Source organism: Bombina bombina, chromosome 1, assembly GCF_027579735.1.
Source record: "Bombina bombina isolate aBomBom1 chromosome 1, aBomBom1.pri, whole genome shotgun sequence".
NCBI classification, from domain to species: domain Eukaryota; kingdom Metazoa; phylum Chordata; class Amphibia; order Anura; family Bombinatoridae; genus Bombina; species Bombina bombina.
Genome location: NC_069499.1, coordinates 1,386,691,296 through 1,386,711,092, shown reverse-complemented (window position 1 = coordinate 1,386,711,092; position 19,797 = coordinate 1,386,691,296). Strand labels below are relative to the sequence as shown.

At 38.7% G+C, this 19,797-nt stretch overlaps 1 protein-coding gene across 4 annotated transcripts in view; it reads left to right on the top strand.

The window, feature by feature from the left end:
- The window catches only part of PIAS3 (protein inhibitor of activated STAT 3), a 109,385-nt gene that overhangs the window by 15,370 nt on the left and 74,218 nt on the right, over nucleotides 1-19,797 (top strand). For all 4 annotated transcript variants that reach the window (XM_053704504.1, XM_053704498.1, XM_053704507.1 and 1 more), the window contains exons 2-3: nucleotides 4,401-4,866; nucleotides 13,708-13,792. In XM_053704504.1, the coding sequence (XP_053560479.1) occupies nucleotides 4,404-4,866; nucleotides 13,708-13,792 (548 nt within the window). In that variant the 5' untranslated portion in view covers nucleotides 4,401-4,403. The remainder of the gene's footprint in view (nucleotides 1-4,400; nucleotides 4,867-13,707; nucleotides 13,793-19,797) is intronic.

Genomic DNA, 19,797 nt, shown 5'->3' with positions numbered 1-19,797 from the left:
CAGGCTCGAAAGCCTGTCACCAGGAAAATTTATCATAAGATATGGCGTAAATATCTTTATTGGTGCGAATGCAAAGGCTACTCATGGAGTAAGATCAGGATTCCTAGGATTTTGTCCTTTCTCCAAGAAGGATTGGAGAAGGGGTTATCAGCTAGTTCCTTAAAGGGACAGATATCTGCTTTATCAATTCTACTGCACAAACGTCTGGCAGACGTTCCAGACATTCAGTCGTTCTGTCAGGCTTTAGTTAGAATCAAGCCTGTGTTTAAACCTGTTGCTCCGTCATGGAGTTTGAATTTAGTTCTTAAGGTTCTTCAAGGGGTTCCGTTTGAACCTATGCATTCCATAGATATTAAGCTTCTATCTTGGAAAGTTATGTTTTTAGTTGCTATCTCTTCGGCTCGAAGAGTTTCTGAACTTTCTGCATTGCAATGTGACACGCCTTATCTTGTTTTTCATGCTGATAAGGTGGTTTTGCGTACCAAACCTGGATTCCTTCCTAAGGTTGTTACTAATAAGAATATTAATCAGGAAATTTTTGTTGCTTCTCTCTGTCCTAATCCTTCCTCTAAGAAGGAGCGTCTGTTGCACAACTTGGACGTGGTTCGTGCTTTAACGTTTTACTTGCAAGCGACCAAAGATTTCCGTCAAACATCTTCTTTGTTTGTTGTCTATTCTGGTAAACTTAGAGGTCAAAAAGCTATGGCTACCTCTCTTGCCTTTTGGCTGAAAAGCATCATCAGCAGCATCCTCGTGAAATAATTAAAGCTCACTCTACTAGAGTGGTGGCTTCCACATGGGCTTTTAAAAATGATGCTTCTGTTGAACAGATTTGTAAGGCTGCGACTTGGTCTTTGCTTCATACCTTTTCCAAATTTTACAAATTTGATACCTTTGCTTCTTCGGAGGCTATTTTTGGGAGAAAAGTTCTTCAAGCAGTGGTGCCTTCTGTTTAACCATCTGTCTTGTCCCTCCCGTTCATCCGTGTCCTGTAGCTTTGGTATTGTATCCCACAAGTAAAGGATGAATCCGTGGACTCGTCTTACCTATATAGAAGAAAACTAAATTTATACTTACCTGATAAATTGATTTCTTCTATGGTAAGAAGAGTCCATGGCCCGCCCTGTCATTTTAAGACAGATTATATATTTTTTATTTAAACTTCAGTCACCTCTGCACCTTGTAGTTTCTCCTTTTTCTTCCTGTACCTTCGGTCGAATGACTGGGGGGTGGAGCTAAGGAAGGAGCTATATAGACAGCTCTGCTGTGGTGCTCTTTGCCACTTCCTGTAGGGAAGGTTAATATCCCACAAGTAAAGGATGAATCCGTGGACTCGTCTTACCATAGAAGAAATAAATTTAGTTTTGTATTTCACAGCTGCAAGGCCCATGGCTCCATAGTCCCTGGGTTTGTCAAGCCCTGCTTTAATTTGTTAGTATTATATGCCTAACAAGGTGTATACCATGGTGTTTTTTTTTGTTTTTTTTACTTAAACCAACTACAAAATCATGATTATCAGATTTTATATATAATTCAAGTATAATCCCTTATTGGTGCTATTGAAGAGGACACCTCTCTAGTAGGTGTGCTTTGTTTGAATGATATATATATATGTGTGTGTGTTAAAGCCCGTATACACAGGCCAAAATGTGTGCCTCTTAGGAGGCATATCTCTGTCCCTCTATCCATCTATCATTATCCCTCTATCCATATCCATTTATCCCTATCTCTATCCATCTATCCTTATCCCTCTATCCCTATCCATCTATCCCTATATAAACTTAAGGTATACAAGATAACATTTACAGGGATCAAATGGGTAGAGGGCCCTGCTGAGAGTTGCACTGTTCTAGTCAGCTCCTATGTAGGTGAACTACAAACAGCTGGGCTCATAGGCTTACATGCTAAGGGGTTCAAGGGGATTGTAGTGGAGAAAGGAAGGTTGGTGTAGGTTGTATACATCCCTGAATAGTAGAGTCCTTAGGGAGCTTGAAGCTTTCAAAATTAGGGGAGAGTCTTGTAGAGCGAGGCAGAGTCCCATAACATGGGAGCCAGTCTGGAGAAGTCTTTTTAATCGGGAATGTGAGAAGGTAACAAGAGTGGAGAAGAGTAGGAGATCATGAGCGAAGGGGACGGGAGGGAGAGTATCTGGAGACAAGGTCTGAGATGTAGGGGGGGGGGCAGTGCAGTTGAGGGCTTTGTATGTCAGAGTCAGAATTTTGTGTTTAATCCTGGAGGCAAGAGGAAGCCAGTTAAGGGATTGGCAGAGAGGTGCAATAGATGAGGAGCGACATGTAAGGGAGATGAGTTTGGCAAAGGTATTCATTATGGATTGTAAAGGACCAATGCGACAGCTAGGGAGACCAGAGTGGATAGAGTTGCAGTAGTCGAGGCGGGAAAGGATGAGAGAGTGGATTAAAATCTTAGTTGTGTCTTGTGTAGGGAAATGTCTAATTTTAGAGATGGTTTTTAAGGTGGAAGCGACAGTCTTTAGCCAGGGACTGAACGTGAGGCGTGAAAGAAAGATCTGAGTCAAGTGTGACCCCAAGACATCGGACATGCGGGATAGGGGTAATGAAGACTTTATCAACAGTTATAGAGAAATGGGGGGGTGGAGATTTTGGAAGAAGGGGGGGGGTAAGGAACTCATCTTTGGAGAGATTTAGCTTGAGGTAGTGAGAGGACATCCAAGATGAGATATAAGAGAGACAGTGACACGGGTTAAAAAGGAAAGAGATAGGTCTGGTGCAGAGAGGTAGATTTGGTTGTTGTCGGCATACAAATGATATTGCTACACGTGGGACTTTATTAAGGAACCTAATGATGACGCATAGATTGAGAAGAGAAGGGAACCGAGAACAGATCCTTTTGGTACCCCAACAGAAAGAGTTAACAGGGCAGAGGATGCCCAACAGAAGGCTACACTAAAGGTGCGGTTAGACAGATAGGAAAAGAACACCAAGAGAGCTGTGTTGCAGATGCCGAAGGATTGGAGAATTTGGAGCAAAAGAGTTTGGCCGACAGTATCAAAGGCTGCAGACAGATCAAGGAGGATAAGCAGAGAGAAGTGGCCTGTAATTTCTCATATATTATTTATTTTTATTTTGCCCCTTTTTGGGGGTTTTTCATTGAGGAAGGTTGCCTATTTATTGTAGCTTATCTTTGTACTTTCGAGTAAACTTATTTCAATTGCACTTTGAAATATTTAAGGTTTTTATAAATCTGTATATACATTTTTGTTATTTAATTTATTATTCTTCATGTTCTGTGCCTTGTTGTGGGAGATTTCTAACCCTAAATACAGCAATTTTTTTCTCTCTCCATTTTCCCTCAAGATGAACAACAATATAGCTCTTTCACTACCTCATAACCTACAAATTGGCGAGATTAAAAATAGTGAATTTTACATGTGCCACTTTCCATAAATATATAAAAACTTTGACATTTCCATAAATTTATTTGCATATATTAAAAACGTTTTGTTCGCACATATGAAAAGTTGCAACTTTATTGTCGTATAACCATTTATAAATGTAGTGATTATCACTCTGATAAATTTTGTCCACAGTATTTGTATTTTTGTGTGTGTGCCTGTATTCTAAATTATTATTATAGATATTCATGTCAAGTTCTAGTAAATCACCATTTTTATTTCAACCAGTATTATCAGTATACAGTTGTTGAGAAAGTGTCTGCGACTACTTCAACTCTTTCCAGCCAAAATACCCACTTTTGTTTGTGTAGTGCATGAGGATTACAAGGTGAATCACTTTACACGTGAGTAGCAATTGTTCAGTGTCTCACACCATGACAATGAGCTGATAGGCGTGCTCTCTCTTTGATTTTTATGACTCAGGTGATGCATCATCATGCTAAATCATCTCCACCATTTTCTTGTTTGTGTTTTTTTTTTTTTTTTGCACATGCTCAGGAAGATCTGGATTCTCAGAAAGTGTGCACATAAAAATAATCTGCACATTTTGATAATGGAAGTTTATTGGAAAGTTTATTATTGTTTAATTGTATGCTGTATATGAATCATGAAGCTTAAATTTTGACTTTAGTGGCCATTTAAGGGCAGATATAATTGAACTCTTGCATGTATCAGCCGATCACATGATTGATATTTCACATAATGTACTCTAGCTTCTCTTGGGGAGTGGAAAGAGTACAGTTTTCTATTTAAATTTTAAAAAGTAGATAAATAATAAAAGTGCATTCCATTTTGTTTAATTATTCATAAATAAACATTTTATGAGGAGCTCAATTTTAGCTTAAAGTGCCATAATAGTCAAAACATTACATGCTCTAATATTGTTTTGTGTGTGTATATTTTGTATGGTATTAAACTAGAATGATGCAGCTTGCTTATTAGATAATTCCTTCTTCTTTTTCCCCAGCATATGGTTATGAGCTTTAGAGTATCAGAGCTGCAGGTGCTTCTGGGTTTTGCTAGAAGGAACAAGAGTGGGAGAAAGCACGAGATTCTCAACAAGGCCCTTCACCTCCTAAAGAACGGTTGCAGTCCGGCCATCCAGATGAAGATCAAAGAGCTTTATCGCAGAAGGTTTCCACGCAAGATTCTGAGTGCCTCGGACATGTCCATGCTGCACATGCAAACAGGGGCACTGTCTTCCACCAATTCTCTAGCACAGAACGTTGTATGCCACCTGGGCTATGATAGTAACCCCACATCAACCACGGTTCCCACCTCCATGCTGCCTCCTGTACCGATGTTAGGCCCAAAGCACGAGCCAGACATCCAGCACCTCTCTCCTCCCATCCACCCTGTACATCCTGATGTCAAAATGAAGCGGCTACCTTTTTACGATGTCTATGATGAGCTCATTAAACCCACAACTTTAGGTGAGGTTATTTCATAAAACCGTATAACACACTACTGTGAAATGGATGAGAATTAAATCCGCACATTGAACAAGTTTGATGAAAGAACTGGTACAGGGGTTTGTATTTGATTCAAATCATTCAACTACTCAATACTTGAGTAATGCTATACGTTAGTAATGCTAGTAATTGGAGATATTATTTCAGGTTTAAATATAGACAGGAAATTCAGGAAATACTAATAAGATAATTTGTATATAAAGGTGAGGTAATTCTATAGTTCACGAGTCACACCTTATCTATAAAGCAGAATTAGTTCTAGATACAGTATATCAAAAAGGACATTACCAAATTGGAAACATTTCAAAGGAAATTGCAAAAACAACACATATATACTTTTTCTTCTGTTATGTGTGATCAGTCCACGGGTCATCATTACTTCTGGGATATTATCTGCTCCCCTACAGGAAGTGCAAGAGGATTCACCCAGCAGAGTTGCTATATAGCTCCTCCCCTCTACGTCACCTCCAGTCATTCTCTTGCACCCAAAGACTAGATAGGAGGTGTGAGAGGACTATGGTGATTATACTTAGTTTTTAGAACTTCAATCAAAAGTTTGTTATTTTACAATAGCACCGGAGCGTGTTATTACCTCTCTGGCAGAGTTTGAAGAAGAATCTACCAGAGTTTTTCTTATGATTTTAACCGGAGTAGTTAAGATCATATTGCTGTTTCTCGGCCATCTGAGGGAGGTAAAAACTTCAGATCAGGGGACAGCGGGCAGTTGAATCTGCATTGAGGTATGTAGCAGTTTTTATTTTCTGAATGGAATTGATGAGAAAATCCTGCCATACCGTTATAATGAACATGTATGTATACTCTACACTTTAGTATTCTGGGGATGGTATTTCACCGGAATTACTCTGTTAAAGTACATTAAACCTTTTAATAGGTATTTTTTATGTTAAACGTTTTTGCTGGAATGTAGAATCGTTTGCATTAATGAGGTACTGAGTGAATAAATATTTGGGCATTATTTTTTCCACTTGGCAGTTTGCTTGTTTTAATTATGACAGTTTCGTTTCTCTCTCACTGCTGTGTGTGAGAGGGAGGGGCCGTTTTTGGCGCTCTTTGCTACGCATCAAAAATTTCCAGTCAGTTACTGTTGTATTTTCTGCATGATCCGGTTCATCTCTAACAGAACTCAGGGGTCTTCAAACTTCTTTGAAGGGAGGTAGATTCTCTCAGCAGAGCTGTGAGACTTATATAGTGACTGTGATTTAAAACGTTGCTCTGTAATTTTTATGTTTAAAATTTAATTAGTGTTACTTTACTAATGGGAACAAACTTTTGCTAAAAAGTTGTGTTGTTTTTAAAGAGTGATGCTATAACTGTTTTTCAGTTCATTATTTCAACTGTCATTTAATCGTTTAGTGCTTCTTGAGGCACAGTACGTTTTTGTTAAATAAGATTGTAACCGAGTTGCATGTTTATTGCTAGTGTGTTAAACATGTCTGATTCAGAGGAAGATACCTGTGTCATTTGTTCCAATGCCAAGGTGGAGCCCAATAGAAATTTATGTACTAACTGTATTGATGCTACTTTAAATAAAAGCCAATCTGTACAAATTGAACAAATTTCACCAAACAGCGAGGGGAGAGTTATGCCGACTAACTCGCCTCACGTGTCAGTACCTGCATCTCCCGCCCGGGAGGTGCGTGATATTATGGCGCCTAGTACATCTGGGCAGCCATTACAGATAACATTACAAGATATGGCTACTGTCATGACTGAAGTTTTGGCTAAATTACCAGAACTAAGAGGCAAGCGTGATCACTCTGGGGTGAGAACAGAGTGCGCTGATAATTCTAGGGCCATGTCTGATACTGCGTCACAGCTTGCAGAGCATGAGGACGGAGAGCTTCATTCTGTAGGTGACGGTTCTGATCCAAGCAGATTGGATTCAGATATTTCAAATTTTAAATTTAAATTGGAAAACCTCCGTGTATTACTAGGGGAGGTCTTAGCGGCTCTTAACGATTGTAACACTGTTGCAATACCAGAGAAAATGTGTAGGTTGGATAAATACTTTGCGGTACCGGCGAGTACTGACGTTTTTCCTATACCTAAGAGATTAACTGAAATTGTTACTAAGGAGTGGGATAGACCCGGTGTGCCGTTCTCACCCCCTCCAATATTTAGAAAGATGTTTCCAATAGACGCCACCACACGGGACTTATGGCAGACGGTCCCTAAGGTGGAGGGAGCAGTTTCTACTTTAGCTAAGCGCACCACTATCCCGGTGGAGGATAGCTGTGCTTTTTCAGATCCTATGGATAAAAAATTAGAGGGTTACCTTAAGAAAATGTTTGTTCAACAAGGTTTTATATTACAACCCCTTGCATGCATCGCGCCGATTACGGCTGCGGCAGCATTTTGGATTGAGTCTCTGGAAGAGAACCTTAGTTCAGCTACGCTGGACGACATTACGGACAGGCTTAGAGTCCTTAAACTAGCTAATTCATTCATTTCGGAGGCCGTAGTACATTTAACCAAACTTACGGCTAAGAATTCAGGATTCGCCATTCAGGCACGTAGGGCGCTGTGGCTAAAATCCTGGTCGGCTGATGTAACTTCTAAGTCCAAATTACTTAATATACCTTTCAAGGGGCAAACTTTATTTGGGCCCGGTTTGAAAGAAATTATCGCTGACATTACAGGAGGTAAGGGCCACGCTCTACCTCAAGACAAAGCCAAAGCTAAGGCTAGACAGTCTAATTTTCGTCCCTTTCGGAATTTCAAATCAGGAACAGCATCAACTTCCACTGCACCAAAACAGGAAGGAGCTGTTGCTCGTTACAGACAAGGCTGGAAATCTAACCAGTCCTGGAATAAGGGCAAGCAGGCCAGGAAACCTGCTGCTGCCCCTAAGACAGCATGAACCGAGGGCCCCCGATCCGGGACCGGATCTAGTGGGGGGCAGACTCTCTCTCTTCGCCCAGGCTTGGGCAAGAGATGTCCAGGATCCCTGGGCGCTACAGATCATATCTCAGGGATACCTTCTAGACTTCAAATTCTCTCCCCCAAGAGGGAGATTTCATCTGTCAAGGTTGTCAACAAACCAAATAAAGAAAGACGCGTTTCTACGCTGTGTACAAGATCTATTATTAATGGGAGTGATCCATCCGGTTCCGCGGTCGGAACAAGGACAAGGGTTTTACTCAAACCTGTTTGTGGTTCCCAAAAAAGAGGGAACTTTCAGGCCAATCTTGGATTTAAAGATCCTAAACAAATTCCTAAGAGTTCCATCGTTCAAAATGGAAACTATTCGGACTATCTTACCCATGATCCAAAAGGGTCAGTACATGACCACAGTGGATTTAAAGGATGCTTACCTTCACATACCGATTCACAAAGATCATTACCGGTATCTAAGGTTTGCCTTCTTAAACAGGCATTACCAGTTTGTAGCCCTTCCATTCGGATTGGCTACGGCTCCAAGAATCTTCACAAAGGTTCTGGGTGCCCTTCTGGCGGTACTAAGACCGCGAGGAATTTCGGTAGCTCCGTACCTAGACGACATTCTGATACAAGCTTCAAGCTTTCAAACTGCCAAGTCTCATACAGAGTTAGTTCTGGCATTTCTAAGGTCGCATGGATGGAAAGTGAACGAAAAGAAGAGTTCTCTCTTTCCTCTCACAAGAGTTCCATTCCTGGGGACTCTTATAGATTCTGTAGAAATTAAGATTTATCTGACAGAAGACAGATTAACAAAGCTTCTAAATGCATGCCGTGTCCTTCATTCCATTCAACTCCCGTCAGTAGTTCAATGCATGGAGGTGATCGGCTTAATGGTAGCAGCAATGGACATAGTACCTTTTGCACGCCTACATCTCAGACCGCTGCAATTGTGCATGCTGAGTCAGTGGAATGGGGATTACTCAGATTTGTCCCCCACTCTGAATCTGGATCAAGAGACCAGAAACTCTCTTCTATGGTGGCTTTCTCGGCCACATCTGTCCAGGGGGATGCCATTCAGCAGGCCGGACTGGACAATTGTAACAACAGACGCCAGCCTACTAGGTTGGGGCGCTGTCTGGAATTCTCTGAAGGCTCAGGGACAATGGAGTCAGGAGGAAAGTCTCCTGCCAATAAACATTCTGGAATTGAGAGCAGTTCTCAATGCCCTTCTAGCTTGGCCCCAGTTAAAAACTCGGGGGTTCATCAGGTTTCAGTCGGACAACATCACGACTGTAGCTTACATCAACCATCAGGGAGGGACAAGAAGCTCCCTAGCAATGATAGAAGTATCAAAGATAATTTGCTGGGCAGAGTCTCACTCTTGCCACCTGTCAGCAATCCACATCCCGGGAGTGGAGAACTGGGAGGCGGATTTCTTGAGTCGCCAGACTTTTCATCCGGGGGAGTGGGAACTTCATCCGGAGGTCTTTGCCCAAATACTTCGACGTTGGGGCAAACCAGAGATAGATCTCATGGCGTCTCGCCAGAACGCCAAACTTCCTCGCTACGGATCCAGATCCAGGGATCCGGGAGCGGTTCTGATAGATGCTTTGACAGCACCTTGGAACTTCAGGATGGCTTATGTGTTTCCACCCTTCCCGCTGCTTCCTCGATTGATTGCCAAAATCAAACAGGAGAGAGCATCAGTGATTCTAATAGCGCCTGCATGGCCACGCAGGACTTGGTATGCAGATCTAGTGGACATGTCATCCTGTCCGCCTTGGTCTCTACCTCTAAGACAGGACCTTCTGATTCAGGGTCCATTCAAACATCAAAATCTAACTTCTCTGAAGCTGACTGCTTGGAAATTGAACGCTTGATTTTATCAAAACGTGGTTTTTCTGAGTCGGTTATTGATACCCTGATACAGGCTAGGAAGCCTGTTACCAGAAGGATTTACCATAAGATATGGCGTAAATACCTATACTGGTGCGAATCCAAAGATTACTCCTGGAGTAAGGTTAGGATTCCTAGGATATTGTCTTTTCTACAAGAAGGTTTAGAAAAGGGTTTATCGGCTAGCTCATTAAAGGGACAGATCTCAGCTCTGTCCATCTTGTTTCACAGGCGTCTGTCAGAAAATCCAGACGTCCAGGCCTTTTGTCAGGCTTTAGCTAGGATCAAGCCTGTGTTTAAAACTGTTGCTCCGCCATGGAGTTTAAACTTAGTTCTTAACGTTTTACAGGGTGTTCCGTTTGAACCCCTTCATTCCATTGATATAAAATTGTTATCTTGGAAAGTTCTATTTTTAATGGCTATTTCCTCGGCTCGAAGAGTCTCTGAGTTATCAGCCTTACATTGTGATTCTCCTTATCTGATCTTTCACTCAGACAAGGTAGTTCTGCGTACTAAACCTGGGTTCTTACCTAAGGTAGTCACTAACAGGAATATCAATCAAGAGATTGTTGTTCCATCCTTGTGTCCAAATCCTTCTTCAAAGAAGGAACGTCTTCTACACAATCTGGATGTAGTTCGTGCCCTCAAGTTCTACTTGCAGGCAACTAAGGATTTTCGACAAACGTCTTCCCTGTTTGTCGTGTACTCTGGTCAGAGGAGAGGTCATAAGGCTTCGGCTACCTCTCTCTCCTTCTGGCTTCGTAGCATAATTCGTTTAGCCTATGAGACTGCTGGACAGCAGCCTCCTGAAAGAATTACAGCTCATTCTACTAGAGCTGTGGCTTCCACTTGGGCCTTTAAGAATGAGGCCTCTGTTGAACAGATTTGCAAGGCTGCAACTTGGTCTTCGCTTCATACTTTTTCCAAATTTTACAAATTTGACACTTTTGCTTCTTCGGAGGCTATTTTTGGGAGAAAGGTTCTTCAGGCAGTGGTTCCTTCTGTATAATGAGCCTGCCTATCCCTCCCGTCATCCGTGTACTTTTGCTTTGGTATTGGTATCCCAGAAGTAATGATGACCCGTGGACTGATCACACATAACAGAAGAAAACATAATTTATGCTTACCTGATAAATTCCTTTCTTCTGTTGTGTGATCAGTCCACGGCCCGCCCTGTTTTTTAAGGCAGGTAAATATTTTTTAAATTATAATCCAGTCACCACTACACCCTTGGCTTCTCCTTTCTCGTTGGTCTTTGGTCGAATGACTGGAGGTGACGTAGAGGGGAGGAGCTATATAGCAACTCTGCTGGGTGAATCCTCTTGCACTTCCTGTAGGGGAGCAGATAATATCCCAGAAGTAATGATGACCCGTGGACTGATCACACAACAGAAGAAAGGAATTTATCAGGTAAGCATAAATTATGTTTTTTGAGAAGCATGAAGACTGAAGAGTAGCACTGTGATACTGGGAGCTAACGCCTGATTGGTGGCTGCTCATTATTATTCTGTATATTATTTGCTCACCAGATGTATTTATCTAGCTCACAGTAGTGCATTCCTGTTCCTTCAACAAAGGATACCAAGCAAATGTGATAATAGAAGTAAATTGTTCATTTCTATCTGAATAATGAAAGAAAAAAATTGTTTTTTATGTTCCTTTAAATATAAACTGAAGTTTAGGTAGAACGAGTATATGATCAAGAGTTTGATTTTCATTTTGAATATAAAGAACATTATTTAAAAGGATTTTGTAATTTAAAGGACAGAAAAATCATGATATAATTTTTTTTTCAGAATTGGTGGCAGATACATGGAATAATCTTCCAGGTCAATTCATGTGGATAAAAATGCTAGGCATAATGATGTATGTAATGATTACCACAACTTATATTATTAGTTTAAAACGTGAAGATACAAGTGTAAAGGTTTAGCTTCTATAAAGTAACGGGCACCCCATATTGAAACCTAGGCTTCTCCTTATCTATCTCTTCTGCTGGGGACAATTAAGTACAGTTACAACATGGCACTCATTACTTTTCTAAAAACTCAGTGGATTTGAGAAAAACAACAATTTTCATAGTTAAATTACAGGTAAAGGGGACATATATCTTTATTTTACAGATTTAATTAGAAACGAAACTTAGGTTCTATGAATCAGACAGAGCATGCAATTTTAAGAGACATTTCTGTTTACTTTTTTTTATTAAACAGCTCACGTTGTAAGTCTTGTGAATATCTTATAACAGGCAAGGAATTCTATTCATGTGTCACAGGACAAAGATTTGAAACCCAAGACTGCATTAATTGTTCTACATCTTATGTCATCTATCTTATTGAATGTACAGAACATCGTCTACAATATGTAGGGATGACAAGTAGAGACGTACATACACGAATTAGGGAACATCTAGTTTACATTACAAATAAAAAAAAAAGATGCTCAGAACTATCGAGACATTTTTTTTAGATGTCCATAACCAGAATACCCTTACATTCAGATGGCGAGCTATCGAACACATAAAAAATCCCCTCAGAGGTGGAAATAGGAATAAGCTTCTATCGAAACAGGAAATTTTTTGGATTTTCAAACTAGCTACACAGATACCCAAAGGGTTTAATTCTGAGTATGATATTAATTTTTAGGAATAGATACTGGTGGTTCTTATAGCCAAGATTAGATACTTATATATTCACATTATCTAAGTACTTTCTGTAAGAAGTTTGGGGTATCAGTTCTTGTGTATTTCCTTTCTATGTACCTACTTCTATAGTAATTGATTATATCTTTATCTGTTCATCTGTGATGCTGCACTATTTTTATATATATATATATATATATATATATATATATATATATATATATATATATATAAAGGTAGCTTAGTGGAATACTGGTATAAATGTATTTAAATAGCGCCTTATTTCTAATCATTTTTGAGTGTAGCACCAAATGAAGGGCCATTACAACACAATTTTTATTGGTTCCACTATTCAATAACAAAAATTAACAATGTCTTGAATCGAAGTGATATTTGCTAAACATGTTCTCTGTATACATAGTGTAAGGGCTACTTACATTCTCTCAAACATCTTCCTTATTAACAATTATTTAGCGATTTTTGTTGACAGCTTTTCATTTCTACTGTTCAGTATTCTAATCCCAATTTAACATTGTCAAACCATTTACCGTGTATTTAGGAGTTTTGTATAACTTTAAATATTGTTAATTGCTTGACCAATAGCAATCTAGTTGTTGCTTTTTAAAGAGGCTGGACATAACCTCATGTTAGGTCTATGATTACGGCTCAATGCCGAAACGTGCAAGACCAATCCTCCTGTCTTATCCGTACTGATTTTAACCAAATGGAATAATACAAGTTTATGTTTTATTCACTACTTGGATTGGATTCCAGACTTTTTTCTTTTTCATCTATGGTTGCCAATTAAGTACTGTACAGTTACAACATGACACTCATTACTTTATAAAAACTCAGTGGATTTGAGAAAAACAACAATTTTCATAGTTAAATTACAGGAAAAGGGGACATATATCTTTATTTTACAGATATAATCGGAAATGAAACTAAGGTTCTATGGATCAGACAGAGCATACAATTTTGAGAGACATTTCTGTTTAGTTTTTTTATTACATTTATTTCACAATCTTGTTGTCCTTTGTTGAAAAGCATACCCATGTAGGCTGATGAGCAGCAGTGCCCTGTTTAGAGATGATGATTGGTGGTTTCACACATGTACCTCTTGTCCTTGGCTCATCAGATGTGTTCAGTTCCCTCCCAGTAGTGCATTGTTGCTCTAGAGCTGAATTTAACTATGGGTTTAACAACCTTGGCAGGAAATAAACACAGATCATTTTATTATTGCACTATTGCTTATAAATAACATATTAGAGCATTTTCTTTTTTGCACTTTAATGTCACTTTTGGAATTGAGGTAGATACTACCTTAGCAGACTACTCTTCTTATGCATTTTCTTCTTCTGCAGCCTCAACAAGCACACAACGGTTCGAAGAGGCCCACTTTAACTTTGCATTGACACCACAGCAAGTCCATCAGATCCTCACCTCTAGGTAAGGTCAATGTGCAGAGTGCCTTAAGCAGGTTCTCATTGTTCTTTTTAAAGGTTTTATTTAAAAGAAATCATTTAGTCATGGTTGGGTGGGATAGGAGGAACTACTGGAAGATACAGGTATAATATTATATAGTGGATATGCAGATAGTGGTTTTTTTTTACAGGTTTCAATAAGTCTGTAAATGAATTAATCCTTTCCTTGGAATGAAGTGGCATGGGTAGACCTCACTCAATTCTGAAAAAAGAAAAAAAAAAAGTCTGGTAGTCCCATGAAGTGGTGAGCCGCCTCCCATATTAGAGAAGAGCACATGGCGGTGATAACAATTTTTTAAGCACATACAAATCAAATTGCAATGTTTTTAGTGTACTAAAACTTGCATTCACTTCTAGTTTTTTGTATATGTTTCTTTGTTCTATCAGTGTAATAAGTACATTGTGTAATTTGAGGCAATATACATTTGGCGTTATAAAACGGCAAGGCCTGTGGGGGTAAATGTTTAGCGAAGGAGATAGGACGTGTGAGAGAACGTCATATATGTAAACAAATTCCCCTGTTCAACCCGCTTCCAAGGCTCTGAGACTCATTTTACATTAGAAAAATTAAGTACACTTGAGTTTTGTATTTATTTATTTTTTTTATAGCATTTTAACTATGTAGTTTGAAACTACTTTGTACATTAAGGCTTAGATTACAAGTGGAGCGCAATATTTGCACTTCATTCAGTAATACCAGCGCACGTAAATGTACGATGGTATTACAAGTCAGGTGCAATGCAAACGCAACCTCACGTTGGCATTGCTTGGAAGCCGTGCGCTCACAAGAGCGTGCTTCCATAGGCTCCATTTTAACTAACTGTCCTTTTTATTGGGGGGGGGGCAATTGGGGCAACTTTTTTTAAATTAACCAGAGGTCTGGTTAATATGTGCCCGTAAAGGCAAGGTCTCCTCAAGGAACTAAACTTGAAGAGACCTTGTTGATATAGTGTGTAGCTTTTGGGAGTGTTCACAAACATTTCTGTTAAGTTTGTTACCGGAATTTTCTTTAATGCCTATTTTTCATTATTTGCCTAAAACACATAAAAGTTTGAACAAACCACCCTGGTCCCCAATAATATCTGGTATTGGCTCCTTGTAGGATCCTTTATCTGGTTGGGTTGATAAGATTTTACAACCATTAGTTGTATATTTACTTTAGAGACTCTAGTGATCTTTTGGAAATTCTGAGTGAATGTCTAGTTATCAATGGGGTAACAGTTTATTCAATCTCCCTATATTTGTGTATTTCACACAAATTGGGTTTATGAGCAATACAGCACTTTTTGGATAGGGGTACAACTTATTCTGAAGAATTAGAGATCTTTGTGTGTCAAGTTATTAAGTTTCTGCTGACCCACAATTATTTTATGTTTGATGGCCAATATTTTTTTAAAACTGTTTCAGCACCGCGATGGGTGCCAACCTTGCGCCATCCTTAGCTAATCTTTTTGTAGATTGATGGGTGCTCAATTTCCTATATGCTATCCCCTATAGATTCACTGAAAATATAATTTATAAATATGTTATAGATTTATTCAATTTTTATTGTTGATGGGTCTTTTAATTTTGAGCAATTTTTGATGTACTTGAATGAAAAATTGCCTTATTTGGTAAATCTGTTGACGTTTTGGATTTGACATTGGAGGGAGTGGCAGAAGAGGGTATTGTAAGAACACCCTAGCTGGCAATACAATTTTGCATGCCATTTCATGCCATCCTTATTTAGTTTGATTGATTGCAAAAAGTCAACACTTAAGTATCACGAGAGATACTAATTCTGAAGAATTAATTCAACGTCTAAAGAATTGTGGTTATGCCCCCTAAACTGTTGTATTGTAAATTAGCTGAATTAATGGCTAGAGATACTAATACCAGGAGATAGTCATTTACCCAACATTCTGTGATTTGTTTACCTGCAGATTATACGTCACAACACTTTTTAATATGTCGGGCAAACAGCACATACTCTTAGAACTAGTGTTGATGAACATCATCGTGAAAATAAGTTTTTTTTTAATAAAGATGCCAATGTGGAACAACATTTTAATAATTTACATCTAACACATGTACCTGAAATAAGTTTCAGTTATAGACAAGGTAACACTGCCACTGAGAGGAGTAAATAGATACATTTCAGTCCAAAAGATTATTATTTTTGAATGCAAACAAGGACCCCTCTTGTATTAACAAGGAATGGGATATTCGTTACCTTGTTGATAGAGAGCAATAAAAATAAGAAATATGCTTACTTTTTGTTAATTATTTTTTGTCTTCCGTTGTTCATTGTGTATTGAGGTAATCGTATCATGATTTAAGTGTATATGTTGATTAAATGTATCAACTGTTTTCACTTGTAATAGAAACAATTGTTGCTTTTTGCTTTTGTTGTTTTTAAAATAGATCTTTATATTCTGATGATAGACTTTTGTATGCGCAGGGTGATATAAAGTTAAAGGGACTGTAAACAAGTTTGGACAGAGACAAAATATAATATGTACTTTAATTACTTTATCTGCAAATTTGTACTGCAGTGTCTTGCCATTAACCCTATATTTTAAGTTTCCAAACTGTACAGATCTAACTCCCCCCACACAATTCCTTCTGTGGCTGCATTTATATCCACATTTGATTTGGTAGAATGCAGCCCTTCACAGTCATTATCTGCTGGAGCATGCCTTGAAGCAAATAAGCAGCTGTGAAATCAGTTGAAATACAATGCCTGTGTTTCTGATGCTAAACACTGATAAGGGGTGGGGTTGGATCAGACTACTCCAGACAGCATGGCTATGTAAGTCATTTTGCTTATTTTTAAAAATTATTTAAAAATACTTACCAGCAATTTTTCAACATATATTTTTTTTTTTATGCAAACTATTTTACTTAATTAGCCCTTTTAGAATATGCACTGATCTCAACGTGTTTTATGGCACTTTAAACATTCTGATTTGCCTTCTGTGTGCTTAAATGGGGGTTTGTTTCTAAAGATCTAGTTTATGAGTAATTGCCAGTTAGGGGCAAAACGTAAGATTATGGTAAACATTACATGTAATTTTTATATGTTGAAATAAACATGTGTATTTAAAGGGATACTGAACCCAAATGTGTGTCTTTCATGACTCAGAGCATGCAGTTTTAAGCAACTTTCTAATTTACTCCTGTTATCAATTTTTCTTTGTTCTCTTTATTTGAAAAAGCAGGAATGTAAGCTTACGAGCCAGCCCGTTTTTGGTTCAGAACCCTGGATAGCGCTTGCTGATAGGTGGCTACATTTAGCCACCAATCTGCAAGCGGTACCCAGGTGCTGAACCAAAGATGGTCCGGGTCCTAAGCTTACATTCCTGCTTTTTCAAATAAAGATACCAAGAGAACGACGAAAAATTGATAACAGGAGTAAATTAGAAAGTTGCTTAAAATTACATGCTCTCTGAGTCATGAAAGAAAAAAATTGGGTTCAGTATCCCTTTAAGTTTCTTGATTATACTAGAGGGATAAAAGACCATTCACATAAAAGGGAAAAATCCCATTGTACCCTAGGATACAAGCGATAACAATGTCAAACACATACCCCATAGGCCAATCACTTGTCTACTACACAACTTTTAGGGTGCTCTTGACTCTAAATGTACCCTAGCACCTCCTTATAAACATTATATTTGGCATGTGATCCCCTCTTTTGTAAGATAAGAGGACCCCCTTCTAAATTAGGGGTCACACAACCTAGATGGCTTTCAGGGATTAGGTGATAACACTTTACAAAACCTTAGGCATATGGAACAACTTCAGTCAGGAGGGATATCTGCTCAGCTTTTTCCTCCCCAATATTTGTACCCTAAAAAAACATACGCCTAGATTAAGAGTCTTGCGTTAGCCTTAAAAAGCAGCGCTGCCTTTTAACGCCCACTGGTATTACGAGTCTGGCAGGTACAGGTGTACCGCTCACTTTTCTTCCGCGACTCAAGCATACCGCAAACCCCCTTACGTCAATTGCGTATCCTATCTTTTTAATGGGATTTTCCTAACGCCGGTATTACGAGTCTTGGAAAAAGTGGTACACCCTCTTCTGTCAAGACTCCTACCGCATTTAAAAGTCAGTAGTTAAGAGTTTTATGGGCTAACGCTGTAACATAAACTCTTAACTAAAGTGCTAAAAAGTACACTAACACCCATAAACTACCTATTAACCCCTAAACCGAGGCCCCCCCAACATTGCAAACACTTAACTAAAGTTTTTAACCCCTAATCTGCCGACCGGACATCGCCACCACTTAAATAAATAAATTAACCCCTAAACCGCCACACTCCCGCATCGCAAACACTAGTTTAATTTTATTAACCCCTAATTTGCCGTCCCTAACATCGCTGACACCTACCTATATTTATTAACCCCTAATCTTCCACCCTCAACGTCGCTGCAACTATATTAAATGTATTAACCCCTAAACCTAAGTCTAACCCTAACACCCCCCAAGTTATATATAATTTAAATAAATCTAAATAGAATTACTAAAATTAACTAAATTATTCATATTTAAAACTAAATACCTATAAAATAAACCCTAAGCTAGCTACAATATAACTAATAGTTACATTGTAGCTATCTCAGGGTTTATTTTTATTTTACAGGCTAGTTTGTATTTATTTTAACTAGGTACAATAGTTATTAAATAGTTATTAACTATTTAATAACTACCTAGCTAAAATAAAGACAAATTTATGTGTAAAATAAACCCTAACCTAAGTTACAATTACACCTAAAACTACACTATAATTAAATGAATTCCCTAAACTAACTACAATTAATTACAATTAAATTAAACGAACTAAAGTATGAAAAACAACAAACACTAAATTACAGAAAATAAAAAAATAATTACAATTTTTTTAAACTAATTACACCTACTCTAATCCCCCTAATAAAATAAAAAAACAAAATTTATGCTTGCCTGATAAATTTCTTTCTCTTGTGGTGTATCCAGTCCACGGATTCATCCATTACTTGTGGGATATTCTCCTTCCCAACAGGAAGCTGCAAGAGGATCACCCACAGCAGAGCTGTCTATATAGCCCCTCCCCTAACTGCCACCTCCCAGTCATTCGACCAAAGACTAGCAAGAAAAAGGAGAAACTATAGGGTGCAGTGGTGACTGTAGTTTAAAAATAAAAAACACCTGCCTTAAAATGACAGGGCGGGCCGTGGACTGGATACACCACAAGAGAAATAAATTTATCAGGTAAGCATAATTTTTTTTTTTTTCTCTTGTAAGGTGTATCCAGTCCACGGATTCATCCATTACTTGTGGGATACCAATACCAAAGCTATAGGACACGGATGAAGGGAGGGACAAGGCAGGCGCTTAAACGGAAGACACCACTGCCTGTAAGACCTTTCTCCCCAAAATAGCCTCCGAAGAAGCAAAAGTATCAAATTTGTAGAATTTAGAAAAAGTATGAAGCGAAGACCAAGTCGCCGCCTTACAAATCTGTTCAACAGAAGCCTCATTTTTAAAAGCCCATGTGGAAGCCACCGCTCTAGTGGAATGAGCTGTAATTCTTTCAGGAGGCTGCTGGCCAGCAGTCTCATAAGCTAAGCGGGTTATACTTCTTAACCAAAAAGAAAGAGAAGTTGCTGAAGCCTTTTGGCCTTTCCTCTGTCCAGAGTAGACAACAAACAATGCAGATGTTTGACGAAAATCTTTAGTAGCTTGTAAATAAAACTTTAAAGCACGAACCACGTCAAGATTGTGTAATAGACGTTCCTTCTTTGAAGAAGGATTAGGACACAGTGACGGAACAACAATCTCCTGATTGATATTCTTATTAGATACCACCTTAGGAAGAAACCCAGGTTTGGTACGCAAAACTACCTTATCTGCATGGAAGATCAGATAAGGGGAATCACACTGCAAGGCAGATAACTCTGAAACTCTTTGAGCCGAAGAGATAGCTACCAAAAACAGAACTTTCCAA